The sequence below is a fragment of the Ahaetulla prasina genome, chromosome 2 (genome assembly GCF_028640845.1).
Source record: "Ahaetulla prasina isolate Xishuangbanna chromosome 2, ASM2864084v1, whole genome shotgun sequence".
In the NCBI taxonomy this organism is placed as follows: Eukaryota; Metazoa; Chordata; class Lepidosauria; order Squamata; family Colubridae; genus Ahaetulla; species Ahaetulla prasina.
Genome location: NC_080540.1, coordinates 3,135,760 through 3,155,889, shown reverse-complemented (window position 1 = coordinate 3,155,889; position 20,130 = coordinate 3,135,760). Strand labels below are relative to the sequence as shown.

The window sequence follows — 20,130 nt, the reverse complement described above, 5'->3', positions numbered from 1 at the left end:
TTTCTTTAATTCAATACATACAGGGGCTCTTTTGACTTTAGTTCAGCATTCAATACCATCATTCCAGACATTCTTCTAACTAAGCTAAACCAGCTACAGGTACCGGAACAGACTTGTAAGTGGATCACAAGCTTCCTAACAAACAGGAAGCAGCAGGTGAAACTAAGCAAGATCACATCAAATACCTGTACAATTAGCACAGGGGCCCCCCAAGGCTGTGTGCTCTCCCCACTTCTCTTCTCTCTGTATACCAATGACTGCATCTCCAATGATCCATTTGTTAAGCTACTGAAGTTCGCAGATGACACAACAGTGATTGGTCTCATTCGAGACAATGACGAATCCGCATATAGACGAGAGGTCGAACGACTAGCCTTGTGGTGCAACCAAAACAATCTGGAACTGAACACACTCAAAACCGTAGAAATGGTGGTAGACTTTAGGAAAAACCCTTCCATACTTCCACCTCTCACAATACTTGACAACACAGTATCAACAGTAGAAACCTTCAAATTTCTGGGTTCTATCATATCACAAGATCTCAAATGGACAGCTAACATCAAAACATCATTAAAAAGGACAACAAAGAATGTTCTTTCTGCGCCAACTCAGTAAGCTCAAACTGCCCAAGGAGCTGCTGATCCAATTCTACAGAGGAATTATTGAGTCTGTCATTTGCACCTCTATAACTGTCTGGTTCGGTTCTGCAACCCAACAAGAAAAACACAGACTTCAGAGGATAATTAGAACTGCAGAAAAAATAATTGCTACCAACTTGCCTTCCATTGAGGACCTGTATACTGCACGAATCAAGAAGAGGGCCGTGAAAATATTTGCAGATCCCTCGCATCCTGGACATAAACTGTTTCAACTCCTACCCTCAAAACGACGCTATAGAGCACTGCACACCAGAACAACTAGACACAAGAACAGTTTTTTCCCAAAGGCCATCACTCTGCTAAACAAATAATTCCCTCAACACTGTCAGACTATTTACTGAATCTGCACTACTATTAATCGTTTCATAGTTCCCATCACCAATCTCTTTCCACTTATGACTGTATGACTATAACTTGTTGCTGGCAATCCTTATGATTTATATTGATATATTGATCATCAATTGTGTTGTAAATGTTGTACCTTGATGAACGTATCTTTTCTTTTATGTACACTGAGAGCATATGCACCAAGACAAATTCCTTGTGTGTCCAATCACACTTGGCCAATAAAATTCTATTCTATTCTATTCTATTCTACTCGCTCAGCCTCTCAGCAAAGGGAGGAGAAGAAAGGGGCAGAGACCCCTCCAGCCTCTTCTGGTGAAAGAAAAGGAAGATCCTGAAAAAGGAATAGAAAGCTAAACTATGATGAGGAAAACCCATTTTTACATAGGGATTGAGTAGGAAATTCACCTCAAGAAATGTGACTAGGAAGCTTGAGCCCCTTGGAGCATTTAATGCAGGGATATCTGTGACATAAATATCTCTGACATAAATACAATAAAAAGCGTCCAGAAATATTTTACTAGAAGAGTTCTTCGCTCCTCCGAAAACAACAAAATACTTTATACCACCAGGCTTGAAATCCTGGGATTAGAAAACTTACAACTCCGTCGACTTCGACATGACCTGTATTTTTTTTTTTTTTAGAATAGAATAGAATTTTTATTGGCCAAGTGTGATTGGACACACACAAAATCATTTATTTATTTTATTTTATTTTATTTCTTTTTTTATTTTATTTTATTATTTTATTTTTATTATTTTAAATATTTTATTTTATTTAAATATTTATTTTATTATTATTTTATTTATTTATTTATATTTATTATTAATATTATATTATATTATTTTATTATTTTATTTTAAATATTTTATTTATTTTTATTTATTTATTTAACACACAAAATCATCTATTGCAATATCCTTCCTGTAAAAGACTACTTCAGCTTCAATCGCAATATTACAAGAACAAAAAATAGATTCAAGCTTAATGTCAACTGCTTCAAACTTGATGGCAGAAAATATGACTTCTGTAACAGAGTTGTTAACGCTTGGAACTCATTACCTGACTCCATAGTCTCTACTCAAAATCCCAAAATCTTCAACCAAAAACTGTCTACTATTGACCTCACCCCATTCCTAAGAGGACTATCAGGGGCGTGCATAAGAGCACAAAAGTGCCTCCCGTTCCTGTCCTATTGTTCCCTTCATTACATCAAATTAATATAGCTGATGCATATTCTTTACTTATATATATATATATATTTTCTTCATGATATTTTTTTTTTTACTTATGACAATGTTTGTGTATACTGTTGTGGCAAAATGAAAAAAAAAATTGTTAAGTTCGGGAAGTAACGAGGCTGGAGACCAGGGTAGTGACAACAGCTCTTTAATATAGGGTGAACCCAGCGACCTGGCTGGGGTAAAACCTCTCCTTATATACTGTTTAACCGGCGGCTTCAACCAATCAGCAACGTGCTTGTTTCCCGCCAAAACATTTAAAGATACATAACAAAAATCATTAGACCATAAATGGAAAAGAAAATGGAAAAGCAAAACAAGAAAAGCTGAAGGCTCATTGCTATGAAAACATTCAACCAGATTTGGAGTTGACACCCAGAGTTTCGCTATAGTGAGCAAAACAAAATTTAAAAGGATGGAAAAGTGGTTAAAAATCCACTTTAAAAAATGGACATAACGTCTGATTTTTCTTTCTGTATCTATTTCTTTTTTCCCCCAGTTTGACACAAAATATTTAATAAGGATATTTGAAAAAACAGCTTCAACCAAGCAGCAGCTGGAATATGCCCTCCCCACAAGGCCATCCATACACTTTACTGGGTCAGTAATTTTTAATGCAACGAAGAGAATTTTATGCATCTTTAGCAAGTAACTACATGACTGATAAGTTACTTAATTTTAAGTGACCTTAACGTTATGGCAAACCATAAAAAGAACATGGCCCTAATGCTTGAAAAATATATTTTCCCCCGTGCATTTGTTTCAGCTTACAAGATGTTCACCCTGAAGTTTTCCCCACACACACTACATTGACACCTGTCATTATTCCAATTACGTCATAAGAGGTCTTTGACGGAAAAAGTTTCCCCGCTTCTGCATTCATCCTGGTTGACTTGGATCTTCTGCAAGGAATGGACGCTGCCTAGTGGGGGTGGGGCTCTTCCGGGCAGGGACCAGAGATGGGTTTCAGCAGGTTCTGACCAGTTCTGGAGAACCGGTAGCAGAAATTTTGAGTAGTTCGGAGAACCGGTAGTAAAAACTCCAACTGGCCCCGCCCCCATCTATTCTCTGCCACCAAAGTCCCAGCTGATCGGGAGGAAATGGGGATTTTGCAGTATCCTTCCCCTGCCACACCCACCAAGCGATGCCACGCCCACCAAGCCACATCCACAGAACTGGTAGTAAAAAAAATTTGAAACCCACCACTTGCAGGGAGCTCATGCTGGGACTTGCATGGGGGGGGTCTTGTGAAGGCCTCATCCAGTCTTTGGAATCCTAGCAAAAGACGAGGGAAGGCCCCTGGCCCCATGTTCCCCAGCCGTCCCTTTGCATGCATGTGCCGGGGGGGGGATGAGGGGGGGAACCAGACCAGGTTTAATTCTGTGCTTGGTGATGTTTAATCCTGGGTTTATTGATGGGATAGTTTCCCTATTCACCTTTGTTTGGAACCTCTCCAGGACTTTGCCCCTCCCTCCCCTCTTGGGCTCTTTAGCTGAAAAGCCTTGCAGACAATGGGCGCTGCCTAGTGAATGGGAGTGGGGGGGCTAGGATTTGCAAGTGGGTCTCATCTTTTCTGAATTTCTAGCAAGGGGCATGGAAAAGCCCTGGCTCCATGTTCCCCTCCCATCCCTTTCCATCCATATGGGGGGTGGGACAAGAGTTTAGGACCAACTGTGTTGCTTCCCCCTCCCTGGAAGGAACACAGCATTATCCCCAGGAAGGAAGGAGGGGATCAGCCCTCTATCTCCCCTGCCCCATTTTCTGAGAAAGCCCCTGAATGGGTGTGGGGAGAGAGGAAAGGCTTGCATTACAAAAGGCAAGCAGGGCTTCTCCCTGCCCCCAAAATGCTGGATTCCAATTTAAGGAGGTGGGGGTGGGGGGAAGCACAGGTATTTCTGCTTATATATCAATATAAATTATATATCAATATAAATCCTTATGATTTATATTGATATATTGACCATCAATTGTGTTGTAAATGTTGTACCTTGATGAACGTATCTTTTCTTTTATGTACACTGAGAGCATATGCACCAAGACAAATTCCTTGTGTGTCCAATCACACTTGGCCAATAAAAAAAATTCTATTCTATTCTATTCTATTCTATTCTATTCTATTCTATTCTATTCTATTCTATTCTATTCTATTCTATTTGCGGTGGGGTCAGAAAACCTCTCAGTTCTAGGGAAAACCTGCCTTCTAGCAGCTCCTTTGCCAGGAAGGGCTCAAAAGGCAGAAGGTTTTGGGTGGGGAGGGCAGGATAGTCAACCCATGTGATTGGGGGAGGGGCACTCCCACTCCAGGTAGGATCTGCAGAGGGCAAAAAGAAGTCCACTCTCTCCTCTGCCATGACCCCACCCCCCTTGATCTGTGTCCCCTTCTCCCAAGACAGACACAGACTTCAGAGAAAAATTAGAACTGCGGAAAAAATAATGGCTACCAACCTGCCTTCCATTGAGGACCTCTATACTGCACGAATCAAGAAGAGGGCCGTGAAAATATTTACAGACCCCTCGCATCCTGGATATAAACTGTTTCAACTCCTACCCTCAAAACGACGCTGTAGACCACTGCACACCAGAACAACTAGACACAAGAACAGTTTTTTCCCGAAGGCCATCACTCTGCTAAACAAATAATTCCATCAACACTGTCAAACTATTTACTGAATCTGCACTACTATTAATCTTCTCATCGTTCCCATCACCCATCTCCTTCCACTTATGACTGTATGACTGTAACTTTGTTGCTGGCAATCCTTATGATTTATATTGATATATTGACCATCATTTGTGTTGTAAATGTGTACCTTTTCTTTTATGTACACTGAGAGCATATGCACCAAGACAAATTCCTTGTGTGTCCAATCACACTTGGCCAATAAAAAAAAAATTATATTTCTATTTCTAATTTCTATTTCTAAAAAGAGGGCTGGGAAAATATTTACAGACCCCTCGCATCCTGGATATAAACTGTTTCAACTCCGCCCTCAAAACGACGTTATAGAGCACTGCACACCAGAACAACTAGACACAAGAACAGTTTTTCCCCCCGAACGCCATCACTCTGCTAAACAAACAATTCCCTCAACACTGTCAAACTATTTACTGAATCTGCACTACTATTAATCTTCTTATCGTTCCCATCACCCATCTCCTCCCACTTATGACTGTATGACTGTAACCTTGTTGCCGGTATCCTTAAGATTTATAATGTTTCCTAATATGATTCGATTGCTTATTTGTAACCTATGGCTTTCATTATGTATTGTACCTTATGATTCTTGATGAAGGTATCTTTTCTTTTATGTACACTGAGAGCAGATGCACCAAGACAATTTCCTTCTGTGTCCAATCACACTGGGCCAATAAAAAATTCTATTCTATTCTATACTATTCTATTCTATTCTATTCTATTCTATTCTATTCTATTCTATTCTATTCTATTTGCGGTGGAGTCAGAAAACCTCTCAGTTCTAGGGAGAACCTGCCTTCTAGCAGCTCCTTTGCCAGGACGGGCTCAAAAGGCAGAAGGTTTCGGGTGGGGCGGGCAGGAGAGTCAACCCATGTGATTGGGGGAAGGGCACTCCCACTCCAGGTAGGATCTGCAGAGGGCAAAAAGAAGTCCACTCTCTCCTCTGCCATGACCCCACCCCCCTTGATCTGTGTCCCCTCCTCCCAAGACAGACACAGACTTCAGAGGAAAATTAGAACTGCGGAAAAAACAATGGCTACCAACCTGCCTTCCATTGAGGACCTCTATACTGCACGAATCAAGAAGAGGGCCGTGAAAATATTTACAGACCCCTCGCATCCTGGATATAAACTGTTTCAACTCCTACCCTCAAAACGACGCTATAGACCACTGCACATCAGAACAACAAGACACAAGAACAGTTTTTTCCCGAAGGCCATCACTCTGCTAAACAAATAATTCCATCAACACTGTCAAACTATTTACTGAATCTGCACTACTATTAATCTTCTCATTGTTCCCATCACCCATCTCCTTCCACTTATGACTCTATGACTGTAACTTTGTTGCTGGCAATCTTTATGATTTATATTGATATATTGACCATCATTTGTGTTGTAAATGTGTACCTTTTCTTTTATGTACACTGAGAGCATATGCACCAAGACAAATTCCTTGTGTGCCCAATCACACTTGGCCAATAAAAAAAAAATTCTATTTCTATTTCTAATTTCTATTTCTAAAAAGAGGGCTGGGAAAATATTTACAGACCCCTCGCATCCTGGATATAAACTGTTTCAACTCCGCCCTCAAAACGACGTTATAGAGCACTGCACACCAGAACAACTAGACACAAGAACAGTTTTTCCCGAAGGCCATCACTCTGCTAAACAAACAATTCCCTCAACACTGTCAAACTATTTACTGAATCTGCACTACTATTAATCTTCTTATCGTTCCCATCACCCATCTCCTCCCACTTATGACTGTATGACTGTAACCTTGTTGCCGGTATCCTTAAGATTTATAATGTTTCCTAATATGATTCGATTGCTTATTTGTAACTTATGGCTTTCATTATGTATTGTACCTTATGATTCTTGATGAAGGTATCTTTTCTTTTATGTACACTGAGAGCAGATGCACCAAGGCAATTTCCTTCTGTGTCCAATCACACTGGGCCAATAAAAAATTCTATTCTATTCTATTCTATTCTATTTTTTATGTACACTGAGAGCAGATGCACCAAGACAATTTCCTTCTGTGTCCAATCACACTTGGCCAATAAAGAATTCTATTCTATTCTATTCTATTCTATTCTATTCTATTCTATTCTATTCTATTCTATTCTATTCTATTCTATTCTATTTCTTTTATGTACACTGAGAGCAGATGCACCAAGACAATTTCCTTCTGTGTCCAATCACACTTGGCCAATAAAGAATTCTAGTCTATTAAAAAAAAAAAAAAGACTGAAGGGACACCCCCCCCCCATTTTCTCTGCTTCTCTCCCTTGGCCCAACTCTCCTCCAGAGGGAGTGAAGACAAGGGAGACTCTGCTCACAAACCGATGACGCGGCAGAAGGGAGAATTCTCATTGGTTCTTCTGCTTTTCTGGGCTCCTCCCAATCCCAAAGTTCTAAGAAAACTCCTCCCCACTCCCAATCCAGACCCACCGATTCTGTCTCTGGGGCTGGGAGCACCTGCATCTTTCTCCCTCTCTCTTTGGGGGTGCTTGTGGGGGACACGGGCTCTGCTGGGCTCCCTGATACTGCTGGTCTGGATCTCTGGAAGAGATCCCTGGTAAGGAGCAAATTTGGGGGGCCGGGGGGGGGGATGGAGGAGAGGGGCTGGGAAGGGGCTTCAGCTCTCCTTGGGAAAGTGGGGGCGGGTGGCAGATGGGGAGGGGGAGAGTGGGGGAGGAAGGTTTTTCAGCGGGTTCCACGAAGTCCAGAAACTGTTTAGCTACTGGTTCTCCCGAACCGGTTCGACCTGGCTGAATCCCACCACTGCTCCTCCTCCTCCTCGCCCATCATCCTGAGCCCCACTTGCAAAAAAAAGGCCTCCTTCCTCCCATCCCTTTTGCAAGGGGTTTTTTTCTCTCTCTGCATGGGGTGGGGGGACAGAAGCCCCCCCCCCCCAGGGAGCGGGGTCTGCAAAGAAAAAAAAAAGAAAACCCACCAAAGGTGGCCTAAGAAGTTTCAGGTGTGTGCAGAGCGTGTGCAGGAATTTCTGACCAGTTCGGTTGTGGGGTTTCAAACTTTGGATCTTGGGATTTTTCAGAGGGTTGGATGATGTCACTGAAAAGTGGGCCTCTCTAGGACTTTGCCCCTCCCTCCCCTCTTGGTTTTTTTTTTGCTGCAACGTGCAGGAAAGCCTTGCAGGTAATGGGTGCTGCCTGGGGAGTGGGGGGGGGACTCTTTAAGGGGATGGAGAAGCCACATGCTGGGACTTGCAAAGGGAGTCTTGCAAAGTCCTCCTACAGTCTTTGGAATCCTAGCATGACTCCCTTTACCTGCATGTGGGGGGAGGAGACAGAGTTTCAGACCAGCCCTGTTGCTTCCCCCCCCCCTTCCCTGGAAGAAATACAGCATCATCCCCAGGAAGGAGGAGGGGATCTTGGAGAGCCCTCCATCTCCCCCCTCCCCATTTCCTGAGAAAGCCTCTTAATGGCAGTGGGGCAGGGAAGGTTTGCATTACAAAAGGCAAGCAGGACTCCTCCCTGACCCCAAAATGCTGGATTCCCTTTCAGTGAGGGTGGGGGGGAGCCGCACAGGTATTCCTGCTATTTGCAGTGGGCTGGGAATAAAACCTGCCCCTTTGCCAGGAAGGGCTCAGAAGGGCGGGACCTACAGGATTGGGGGAAGGGCACTATGAGGAAGGTTTTGTGTGTGAGAGTGTGTGTGTGTGTGAGAGAGAGAGAGAGAGAGAGAGAAGGCACCGAAGGACTTGCCAGTATTGGCAGGAAATTCTCCCCTGTTGGGTTTCTTCCAGCTACCAATGATCAACACTTTGAACAATAAATTGAAGAACGAAGCAGAGCTGCCAGAAAGAAGCTTTTAATGACAAGGAACCAAAATGAGTGACATTCAGCAAGGCTTCTTGGCTAGCTAGGAAGATTGGCATTCGAACGTGTAATTTTATATCCCCTTTCTGACTTTTGGTCTGTTGGAAGAAATATCCATCTGGGTTCTGTTCCAAGTGGGGACAAAGACACTGGAAACATGGAGACTGCTTGGAAAGATGGTTTAATGGTGGTCAGGATCACATGGTTTGAGTTCCTGAACAGAAAAGGGATGAGATCCTGTGGACTCCCTGGCTTTATGCTTTTTCTGAGCTTTGAACTTTCTGGGGCACAGGAAGAGTATCCTGATTGGTTGTCAGACTCCCAAGGGGTGGGGGTCTTAGCTAGCCTTGCTGGCTGATGTAATCTTCCCAGGTGTCATGTGGTGAGTTTCAGTTGCTAGGTGGGTCCTATTGTGTTGCAGATGATGGCCCATTGACAAAGGTGGAGAGAATGAGTTTCTGTCTCTGACCCATTGACAAAGGTGGAGGGAGTCAGGAAGCTGCTTTGTCTTTAAAACGTGTTTCTCCATTTCTCATCCAGGGAAATATATTCTGCCTTAAATATTTTCTAAAATGTTTCATTCTTTTAGGAGCGGGTTGGTTGCTAACTTCCTACAGGTCTAAAATTGTTTTGTTTTTGTTTTTTGTGACTTTTAATTCTGTGTTTATTGATGGGATAATTTCCCTATTCAGCTTTGTTTGGAACCTTCTAGGACTTTGCTCCTCCCTCCCCTCCTGTGCAGGAAAGCCTTGCAGGGCTCTGCCTAGTGAGGGGGGGGGGTAGTGAGGGGGTGTGTGGCTCTTCTTGGTGGGGGGGAAACCTAGGATTTTCAAGGGGGTCTCATCCAGTCTTTGGATTTCTAGCAAGGCGGGGGGGGGAGGCCTGGGCCCCATGTGTCTCTTTATTTATTTTTTTATTTATTTAATTTATTTATAATTTAATTTCTATACCATCCTTCTCCTGAAGGACTCAGGGCGGTTTACAGCTATATTAAAACAACAAAAAATACAAATATAAATAACAGATTTAAAATTTAAAACGAAATATTTAATAGGCCAATTCATTAAAACGGTCCAAGACCGATAAAACCCTTTAAAATTTAAAATTATAATAAATAAATTAATTAAAATGCACCTAGGCTAGTCCCACATGATTGAATAATAAAGTCTTCAATTCCCGCTTGAAGGTTTGGAGGTCGGAGAGTTGGCGTAATCCCGGAGGTAACTCTTTCCAAAGGGCCGGTGCTGCCACAGAGAAGGCTCTCCCCCTGGGGGCCACCAACCGACATTGTTTGGCTGATGGCACCCGGAGCAGGCCCACTCTGTGGGAGCGCACAGGTCGTTGGGAGGCTATCGGTGGCAGAAGGCGGTCTCGTAGATAACCTGGTCCTAAGCCATGGAGCGCTTTGAAGGTGGTCACTAACACCTTGAATTGCACCCGGAAGGCTACCGGCAGCCAGTGCAGGCCACGCAGGATAGGTGTTATATGGGAGCAACGTGGTGCTCCCTCTATTACTCGCGCAGCCGCATTCTGGACTAGCTGGAGCCTCCTGGTGCTCTTCAAGGGGAGCATTGTAATAGTCCAGGCGAGAAGTGACAAGGGCGTGAGTGACCGTGTGTAAGGAGTCCTGGTCAAGGAAGGGGCGCAACTGGTGAATCAGGCAAACCTGATAAAATGCTCCCCTGCATGTGTGTGGGGGAGAGACAAAGTTTCAGACCAGCTGTGTTGCTTTCCCCCTCCCTGGAAGAAATGCAGCATCATCCCCAGGAAGGAGGAGGTGATCTGGTGGGGGCCTCCATCTCCCCCCTCCCCATTTCTTGAGAAAGCCTCTGAATGGGAGTTGGGGGTGGAGAGGGAAGGCTTGCATTACAAAAGGCTTTTTAATAGTAATAGTAATAGAATTTTTATTGGCCAAGCGTGGTTGGACACACAAGGAATTTGTCTTTGGTGCATAGGCTCTCAGTATACATAAAAGATACCTTCATCAAAGTACAACACTTACAACGCTTAATGATAGTCATAGGGTACAAATTTAACACTTAGTGATACAACACATAATGATAGTCATAGGGTACAAATAATTATGGTGGGTCAGAAAACCCCACAGCGCTGGGGAAAACCTGCTCTGGCAGCTTCTTTGCCCGGAAGGGCTCAAAAGGCAGAAGCTTTTGGGAGAGGCGGGCAGGAGAGTGACCCCACATGATTGGGGGAGGGGCACTCCACTCCAGGTAGGATAAGGTAAAGGTAAAGGTTCTCCTCGCACATACGTGCTAGTCGTTGTCAGACTTTAGGGGGCGGTGCTCATCTCCATTTCAAAGCCAAAGAGCCAGCGCTGTCCGAAGATGTCTCCGTGGTCATGTGGCTGGCATGACTCAACACCAAAGGCGCATGGAACGCTGTTACCTTCCCACCAAAGGTGGTCCCTATTTTTTCTACTTGCATTTTTACGTGCTTTCGAAACTGTTAGGTTGGCAAAAGCTGGGATAAGTAACGGGAGCTCACCCCGTTACACGGCAGCACTAGGGATTCGAACTGCTGAGCTGCCGACCTTTTGATTGACAAGCTCAACGTCCTAGCTCCTGAGCCACCGCGTCCCTTCCAGGTAGGATGCAAGGGCCCAAAAAGAAGTCCACACTCTCCTCTGGGGTAGCCATGATCCTCCCTTGATCTGCAGTGGGTGAAGACAAGGGAGATTCTGCCCACAAACCGATGACAAGGCAGAAGGGAGAATTCTCATTGGTCCTTCTGCTTTTCTGGGCCCTTTCCAATCCCGAAGTCCTAAGAAAACTTCTCCCTCCCAATCCTGATCCACTGATTCTGTCTCTGGGGCTGAAAGCATCCACATCCTTCTCCCTCATTTGTGTTGTAAATGTTGTACCTTGATGAAGGTATCTTTTCTTTTATGTACACTGAGAGCATATGCACCAAGACAAATTCCTTGTGTCCAATCACACTTGGCCAATAAAAAATTCTATTCTATTCTACTCTACTCTACTCTATTCTATTCTATTCTATTCTATTCTATTCTATTCTATTCTATTCTATTCTATTCTATTCTATTCTATTCTCCTGATACTGCTGGCGAGGCCGCTGGTACGGATCTCTGGAAGTGAAGGAATGGGCTCTGCCTCTTTCCATAACATCCCTTTCATGGCCCGGCTCCATGAAAGGCCCTGGCCTAGGGGTGAAATCCAGCAGGTTCTAACAAGTTCTGGAGAACTGATAGTGAAAATTTTGTGTAGTTCGGAGAACCAGCAAATACCACCTCTGGCTGGCCCTGCCCCCATCTATTCTCTGCCTCTAGAGTCCCAGCTGATCGGGAGGAAATGGGGATTTTGCAGTAACCTCCCCCTGGAGTGGGGAGGGAATGGAGATTTTGCAATATCCTTCCCCTGCCATGCCCACCAAGCCACGCCCACAGAACTGGTAGGGAAAATTTTTTGAATTTCACCCCTGCTCTGGCCCCATGTTCCCCAGCTGTCCCTGTGCATACCCATGCAAGTTGGGGGGGGATGGTCAATTTCAGACCAGCCTTGTTATTCCCCCCCCCCCTTCCTGGAAGAAACAGCATCATCCCCAGGAAGGAGGAGGGGCTCTGGCGTAACCCTCCATATCCCCCCTCCCCATTTTCTGGGGGGAGCCCCTGAATGGGAGGAAGGGGTAGGCTTAAATTACAAAAGGCAAGCAGGACTCCTCCCTGCCCCCAAAATGTTGGATTCCACTCCAATGGGGTGAGGGGGGCGGAGCCGCAGAGGGATTTCTGCTATTTGCAGTGGGCTGGGGGTAAAGCCCGCCCTCTGGCAGCCCCTTTGCCAGAAAGGGCTCAAAAGGCAGAAGCTTTCAGGAAGGGCTGGCAGGACAGTGACCCCACTGTGATTGGGGGAGGGGCACTCCAAGGAAGGAAGTGTGTGTAGTGAGGGTGGGCTCACGGCTCCTAGGCCAGGGGTCTGCAAACTTGGCTTTTTTAAGACTTGTGAACTTCAACTCCCAGAGTTCCTCAGCCAGCAAAGCTGGATTGTGAAATCGTGTTTTCTTTTCAATCTTGCAGGTAGAAGTTGTTTGTGGACCAAAGTATCTCATACGTAAGGAAGGCTAGCTGGTGTACTGAGATTTGTCCAGGGCAAAATAAGTCCGGTGGAGATCCATTGGCCCGTTTCATATCCTCGGTCTTGGAGATCCAAGCAGCTGTTGGCATCCTTTGTATCTGGATTACAGAATAGAGGAAAAAATGGAGGTACAACACCCATTAGATGCAGAAGCTGGACAAAGCCCTCTTGCTGATCAGTTTGGGAGCTATGTGGAGGTCAGGATAAAAACTGAACCAGAGGATGAAGAGAAAGAGTCTATTAGCTCGGAGGTCCAGCGTCAAAACTTCAGGAAGGTGTATTACCAGGAGGCTGAGGGTCCCCGAGGACTTTGCAGCCGACTCCATCGCCTTTGCCATCAGTGGTTGAAGCCAGAAAGACATACAAAGGCACAGATGCTGGACTTGATTCTTCTGGAGCAGCTCCTGACTCTCCTGCCCCCAGAGATGGAGGGCTGGGTGCGGGAATGTGGAGCAGAGACCAGCTCCCAGGCGGTGGCCCTGGCGGAAGGCTTCCTCCTGAGCCAGAAGGAGGAGAAGAAAGAGGAGGTTGAGCTGCAGGTGAGAGACTTTCATCTTCAGCGCTCAAAGGGGGTCTTAATACACATCTTAATATATGTCATCTATGGAGCGGCGGCAGCCAATGGGCATCCAGGTCAACATTTTATTTCTCATCCAAGAAGCTTCTTCAGTTCTTCAGAACTGAAGAAGCTTCGTAGATGACAAGCGAGACATTTTCAAAGGAAAAAACCCAAGAAAGTCTGGTTGTCTTTCGGAAAAAGCATCTTTGGGACACTGATATATGATCTTAACTTTGGCATTATTAACACAAGGGCTTTTCTTCTGAAGTTGTCCAGTTGTGGCTTCCAGGGGACCTATTTGAAACAATTGATCCTTTGATATTTTCCACCCTACAAACTTAAGAATAATAATTCATTTCTTTGGGTGGTCTCTTTATTTTCCTTTCTGTGTTTCTTATCAGGTCCAAAGACCTCTCTCAGAGGCCATTCCTCAATATCTGAATGGAAAAAGCAACCCCTTAAATCTTTCCCAGGAAGTGCTTATATGGACGATCCCCCAGGGAAGTCCAAGTTTGTTGATCTTACCAGGTAAGGGAAGGTGCTCCTAAGCTGCATGAAGTTCTTTCAAGAAAGTTCAGCTCTCTTTTGTCCTTCAGATCCTCCTCTGTATAGCATCTCCCTCCCCCTTATTCTTTGAATGGAAATACACTTTTAAAAATTCTCCTTCCATTGCTTTTGTCTCCCACACAGAGAATATCATGAAGTCATTGGTATTCATCGGGCTCGCTCCCATTTCTGGTGAACCCCAAAAAACAGCTAAGGCTCCAGTTCAGGTAGGAAGAAGAACATCAGCCAAAAGATACCGTGTTTCCCTGAGAGTAATACCCTGTCTTATATTTTTTTGAATCCCGAAATAAGCGCTTGTCCTTATTTTTGGGGAGGTCTTATTATTTTGGAGCGCATGGAGGAAACCAGAGGAAATGGCGGGGACCAGCTGGGCATACATTTAAATATTTTCGGGCAGGGCTTATTTCCGGGGGGGGGGGCTTATTTTAGTGCATGCGCTAAAAAGCCCAACTAGGCTTCTTATCAGGGGATGTCTTATTTTCAGGGAAACAGGGTAGAGGGGACCGTTTGCCGAGCTTCCATTTTGTTAGTGTGGCTGGGCTTTTACACTAGTTTCCACCAGCAACATGAAATAGAGAAATTCGGGTTGATATGATTGACATGAGCTTTGCCTTCTGCTCAAAACTGTTGCAGTTTGATGCCTGAAGTATTCACACTGAAAGGTTCTTAATACTGGTAGGAAATCAACTTCATTCTTGCCCAATTTTGAGTCTGGCAAACAAAGAGCCCCCTTTTTCACTCTGAACTTTTGGGATAAGTCAACCAAGGAAAAAAACAGACATTTTTCCTAGGGTCATATGTTAATACAGAAACTTGCTTTTCTTCCTTTCTCAGGGTCTCGTGACCTTTGAAGACGTCGCTGTGTATTTCTCCGCGGAGGAATGGTCTCAACTGGATCCTGAACAAAAAGCCCTTCATAAAGAGGTCATGCTGGAGAACTCCAGAAATGTGGCTTCCCTGGGTAGGATTCCCTGTTATTAGCTGAGACCCCAAGAACAGGGATTTTCCCAGACATATGGAAATAACCAGTTCCTGTGAACATATCTCCAATCAAACTTATGTCCTGGGTTGGACAAAGAGAAGATCCATTCTTCTCCTCTTCCTAAGACAAAAGTGGTCAAAACATAATACAGATAATAATTTGTCATCTAATATTTGAGAGGGATTCCTCATTCATTGATTTTTTTTTTTTGTTTCTCTTTAATTTTACCAATATGATTAATGACGCTCATTATTACATATCTATCTCTTGTTGATGGGAAAGCCCCTGTTTGTATTATTAAAAAATTGACTTTTCTTATATACAGTAGAACCTCTGGTCACAACCATAATTCATTCCATAACTTTGATCGTGACCCAAACCTAACCAAAATTATTGCAGCAGCCACACATGGCTCGCTGTTTCTAAACAAATAACAGGAAATTTTGTGCTTACAAAAAAACCCAATTTGGTTGTGGTCAGAAGAGTTCGTGACCAGAGGTTCTACTGCAACCTTGAGCTACAAATATTCTCCTTTATTGAAATGCTGCCATTTGTGATTTAGAATGAAGGGATCAGTGATTTTAGGCTTTTTACAAATGTGGTTGTGGTCAGTGATGGGATTCAGCCGGTTCGTTCCTCTTCAGTAGAACCGGTAGCTAACTTTTTGTGCAGTTCGATGAACCGGCTGATCCCACCACTGGCTGGCCCCACCCTTCTCAGCCACTCCTTTTCTTGCCTTGTCTGACTTGGCCGCTCGTCTAGTTTTTGGTAAATTGCTCTGTCTCACATGTATAGCGACTACAATCGAGTCCAAACTAAAACTTTTTAAATTTTTTCGCAGCTGCCCTTAACAGGATGAAAAGGCAACAGAATTTTTCAGTAAGAATCAATAAGAAACCAACATTGGAATCAGTTGTATCAGAATTGGCCGTGGATGATAGAAAACAAGCACAACCACAACCACTCCAGCCACTCCAACTTGGAGAAAGCAGCCCGTCAGTTATTGAAATAAATAACGATACCTCCAAAATTGAAAACAGTCTTCCTGAATGCTGGACACTGCAACAATATAACAATTTTAAAGGAAAATATGACGGATTGGAAATTTCTAACAAAAAGTTAGGTTGCCAGTATTGTGCAAAACATGATTTCCAAAAAATGAATAGTCATGTGTCAAAAGAATGGAAATATTTTCAGATTGAGGCAGCAGGGAGAAGTAGAGATGTAAAACAAGCTTCTCTAAGGAAAAAAATGAAAGAACATTTTTCATCAAAAGCTCATAATATTTGTAAAGAGAAAATAAAACAATATGAGCAGGCTTCAGTAGCAAAATGTAAGATGAATGAAAGACATATACAAACTACTTGTAGAGTATTTAATACAGTTTATAGCCTGGCACAAAGATGTAAATCGTTTTCAGACATAGAAGATGAGATAGAAATGCAAATTAAAAGTGGATTAGATATGGGAATAGGACTACATTCGTGTAAAACTGCAGTGAAAATAGTAGATTTCATTGCAAAAGAAATTAAAAAACAATTATTTACTAAAATTATTGAAAATAATCTGAAAATATGCTTGATTATAGATGAAGCCTCAACAATATCGTGCAAACCAGTTGTCCTACTTTTCGTAAAAGTTGAGGATTCAGTTACGTCACCAACGATCTTCCTTGAGCTGGTTGAATTGGAAAAACAAGATGCAAAGGCAATATATTCTTCAGTTATGCAAAGTTTAAATAATGTTGGGCTTACTAAGAACTATCTAAAAAAAAACTTAATAGGATTTTGCTCCGATGGTGCCAGCGTTATGCTTGGGAGAAAATCTGGAGTGAGCACGAGGATAGCAAAAGAGTTTCCAAACATAGTAATGTGGCACTGTTTAAGTCATCGCCTCCAACTTGTGTTAGACGATTCGATAAAGGACATAAAGCAAGTAAATAATTTTAAAATATTTATTGATAAGATATATACTATTTTTCATCAATCCAATAAGAAGCAAATTGAACTTACCAAAATATCCGAACAACTTGGAATTGAAATTATAAAAATTGGTAGTATTTTGGGACCAAGATGGGCTGCCTGTAGTTTAAGGTCAACCCTAGCTGTGTGGCATGCTTATCCAGCGCTACATCACTGTTTTTGTTCAAATGAAAAGTACCTAGGTATGGCTGCCCGCCTTGAAAATATATATTTTATAACTGATTTGGCATTGATGATTGATATTCTACAAGAAATTTCTCTTCTTTCGAATGCACTGCAAGCAAAACATGTAGACATAATAAAGGCTGAAGAACTTGTGGTAAGATCTATTAAAGCATTTCAAATGCTTCGAAAGGAAAAGGGTCCATATGAAAAAAAAGTCGATGGATTAATTACTTCAGAAACCTTCAAAAACATAAAATTTGTAAAAAATCATCAATTTGTTGGGCTTCCTCGGGAAAGACTTTTAGAAAACATCGTAATGAATTTGAAGAAAAGACTAATGGATTGTGAACATTTAAAAACAGATTGTAGCCAATTTCAAGACAGGAATAAATTACAATTTCTCAAATTTTTGGAGCCAAATTACTGGAATATTGAAGAAGTAACAGTTCCATGGAAAGTAGGTGAAGAACAGTTGCTTGTATTCAATGACATTTTCAATTACCAAATTGATATTAATGATTATCGAGATTTTGTGGAAAACGTTTTTAAAAATTCCGGGAACTATGCCATTCCTGAAAGTGTTCAAAGAGCTAAAAATATTGTCAGAACAATTGCTGTAAGTTCAGCAGAAGCGGAAACGGGTTTTTCAAACATGAACATAATATGTTCAGAGAAGAGAAGTCACCTAGCTGTTTCTAATATATCAAACGTAATGACTCTTAGTCTAATCGGCCTACCTCTAAAGGAATGGGATCCTACTCCTACAGTGGAAAAATGGTTAAAGATCAATCACATGGCCGACGATGCTCAAGTAAAAATGAAGAAAATTGCAAGTGAGGACGCCAATCGAAGAGCAATATGGAAATATCTTAGGTAACAGTTCTATTAGTTTTTGTCAGGTATTATGTAATCGTTTTTCATTAATATTTTAAAACCCTTGTAATAAAATCTGTTTTTCTGTACTTCTTTTATTCTTATTTAAGTGTCAACCTTGAAGTGAACATAACTGAGGACATTTTGGAGGCTTTAGGGTTGACACACAACAGAGGGACGGGGGAAATCAGAGGTGGGCTGTCACAAGTTCAGACCGGTTTGGGAGAACCGTTAGCGGAAATTTGGCATGGTTCCCCAAACTGGTAGTGTCCTCTGGTTGGCCGCGCCCTTGAACCAGTCCCCGTTCACTCACCCCCCCACCTGATGCTCCCTCACCCTATTTGCCCACTCGCCCCACCCAGGCACTACTTGCAGAATCTAGCCGCTGCTGGCAAAGGTAAGGCTGAAAGGCATGGGCCGGTGGGCGGGCAGGGGAGGAAGAGCTGGTGGAGGAGTGATACCACTGGCGGGTGGTGGACTGATGCATGTGGGGAGGGAGGGGAGATCATGGCACCAGAGCTGGCCTGCGAGGGAAGCATGTGGGAGATCCTAGCTGCAGTTTACTTGTGACCAACATTGGCTGGGAGAGGCAGGGAGAAAGGCCAATGGCGCTCAGGAGTAAACTGAGGCTCCTCCCTGCTCACAACATCTTCACCTGAGGGCATCGCTGGCAGCCGTGTTCTTCCCGCTGCTGCTCAGCCTCCTCGATGCACGGAGGCAGGAGGTGGAGGTTTCTTTTGCTCCCCGCTGGCTGCCTCTAATCTGCAGTTTACTCGTGAGCAAGTTTACTCGTGACCATGGTGCTCACGAGTAAACTGCAGACCACAGGAAGTTGGCAAATCGCTGGCTTACTTGCTCTGCTGCTCGCCTGCAGAGCGCAGACTGGCAGCTCCAAGTTGTCTCTCAGCCGTTGCGTGCAGGGAAAAACCTTGCAAAGTAAAGAAAACCTCCTGAGTGGGAGAACTTAATTGCCTGGCACTCGCGAGAAGTTTTTTTTTTTACTGTGGCAAGGTGTTTCCCTGCACGCAACGGCTGAGAGACAACCCAGAGCTGCTACTCTCCGGTAAAATGTGTGCACTTGCCATGCACTGGACTCGATCTTTAACAGTATTTCTACTAAGTGGCACCTCAGAGGTGCATTGCACAATTTTATCCCTGTTTGGGAAATCATGAAAAAGGGAATTACTCACAGACAAAATGGCCGTTTTAACAATATTCCCATCAGAGAGGAGCTTGCCATGTCTTGCTAGGCACAGTGAAACTCTGTAAACTTTTTGCAATTTATCAACCTCATAAGGTACAGATCAACAGAGTTGGAAGGGACCTTGTAGGTCATCTAGTCCAACCACCCTACACCATTTCTGACAATTGGCAGTCTAGTCTCTTCTTGAAAGCTCCCAGTGATGAAGCTCCCACAAACTTCTGAAGGCAACTTCTGTTCCATTGGTTGATTGTTTTCACTGTCAGAAATTTTCTCCTTATTTCTAGGTTGAATCTCTCCTTGTTCAGTTTCCATCCATTATTCCTTGTCTGGCCTTCAGGTGCCTTGGAAAATAGCTTGATCCCCTCCTCTCTGCGGCAGCCCCTCAAATACTAGACCACTGCTATCCTGTCTCCCCTGGTCCTTCTCTTGACTAGACTAGCCATGCTGAGTTCCTATAACCGTTTTTGTTCTAGTCTTCAGGCCTTTAAGCAGCTTAGCTGCTCTTTGCATTTTTTTCCAAAGGTTCAACCATTTTTTTTGTAATGTGATGACCAGTATTCCAGGTGTGGTCTTGCTAAGGCTTTATGAAGCGATACTAATACTTCAAGTGATTTTGATTCTATTCCTCTGTTTATACAACCAAGGATTGTACATGCTGTTTTGGCTGCTGCCGCACACAGGGGATTCATACTTAAGTGATCATCCATTCCGACTCCCAAGGACCCTTCACTGTTACTATTTTTGAGCTAGGATTCAGGTAATCTGTTTGTCCTGCTCAGGTGTAAAAGCTTATTTTTCTCCACATTAAATTTCATTTTGTTGGATTCAACCTCGGTTCATTTCGATCAGAAAAGCACAATATGCATACAGATAAAAATCTACAGACATGATGGATCAGTGGTTA

General features: G+C 43.4%; 1 protein-coding gene across 5 annotated transcripts; it reads left to right on the top strand.

The window, feature by feature from the left end:
• Positions 1-7,406: 7,406 nt before the first annotated feature.
• Positions 7,407-18,968, top strand: LOC131192664 (E3 SUMO-protein ligase KIAA1586-like). Of its 5 annotated transcripts, XM_058172031.1 has the most exons (7): positions 11,074-11,390; positions 12,837-13,433; positions 13,855-13,981; positions 14,144-14,226; positions 14,855-14,981; positions 15,844-15,881; positions 16,591-17,682. In XM_058172031.1, the coding sequence occupies exons 2-7, from the start codon at positions 13,017-13,019 to the stop codon at positions 16,636-16,638; spliced, it is 840 nt and encodes a 279-aa protein (XP_058028014.1). In that variant the 5' UTR covers positions 11,074-11,390; positions 12,837-13,016; the 3' UTR covers positions 16,639-17,682. The 5 variants fall into 5 exon arrangements, with proteins under 5 accessions (XP_058028011.1, XP_058028012.1, XP_058028014.1 ...); XM_058172028.1 differs by lacking the exon at positions 11,074-11,390 and adding an exon at positions 7,407-7,524 and having other exon boundaries at positions 15,844-18,968; XM_058172029.1 differs by lacking the exon at positions 11,074-11,390 and adding an exon at positions 8,087-8,105 and having other exon boundaries at positions 15,844-18,968.
• Positions 18,969-20,130: the final 1,162 nt, after the last annotated feature.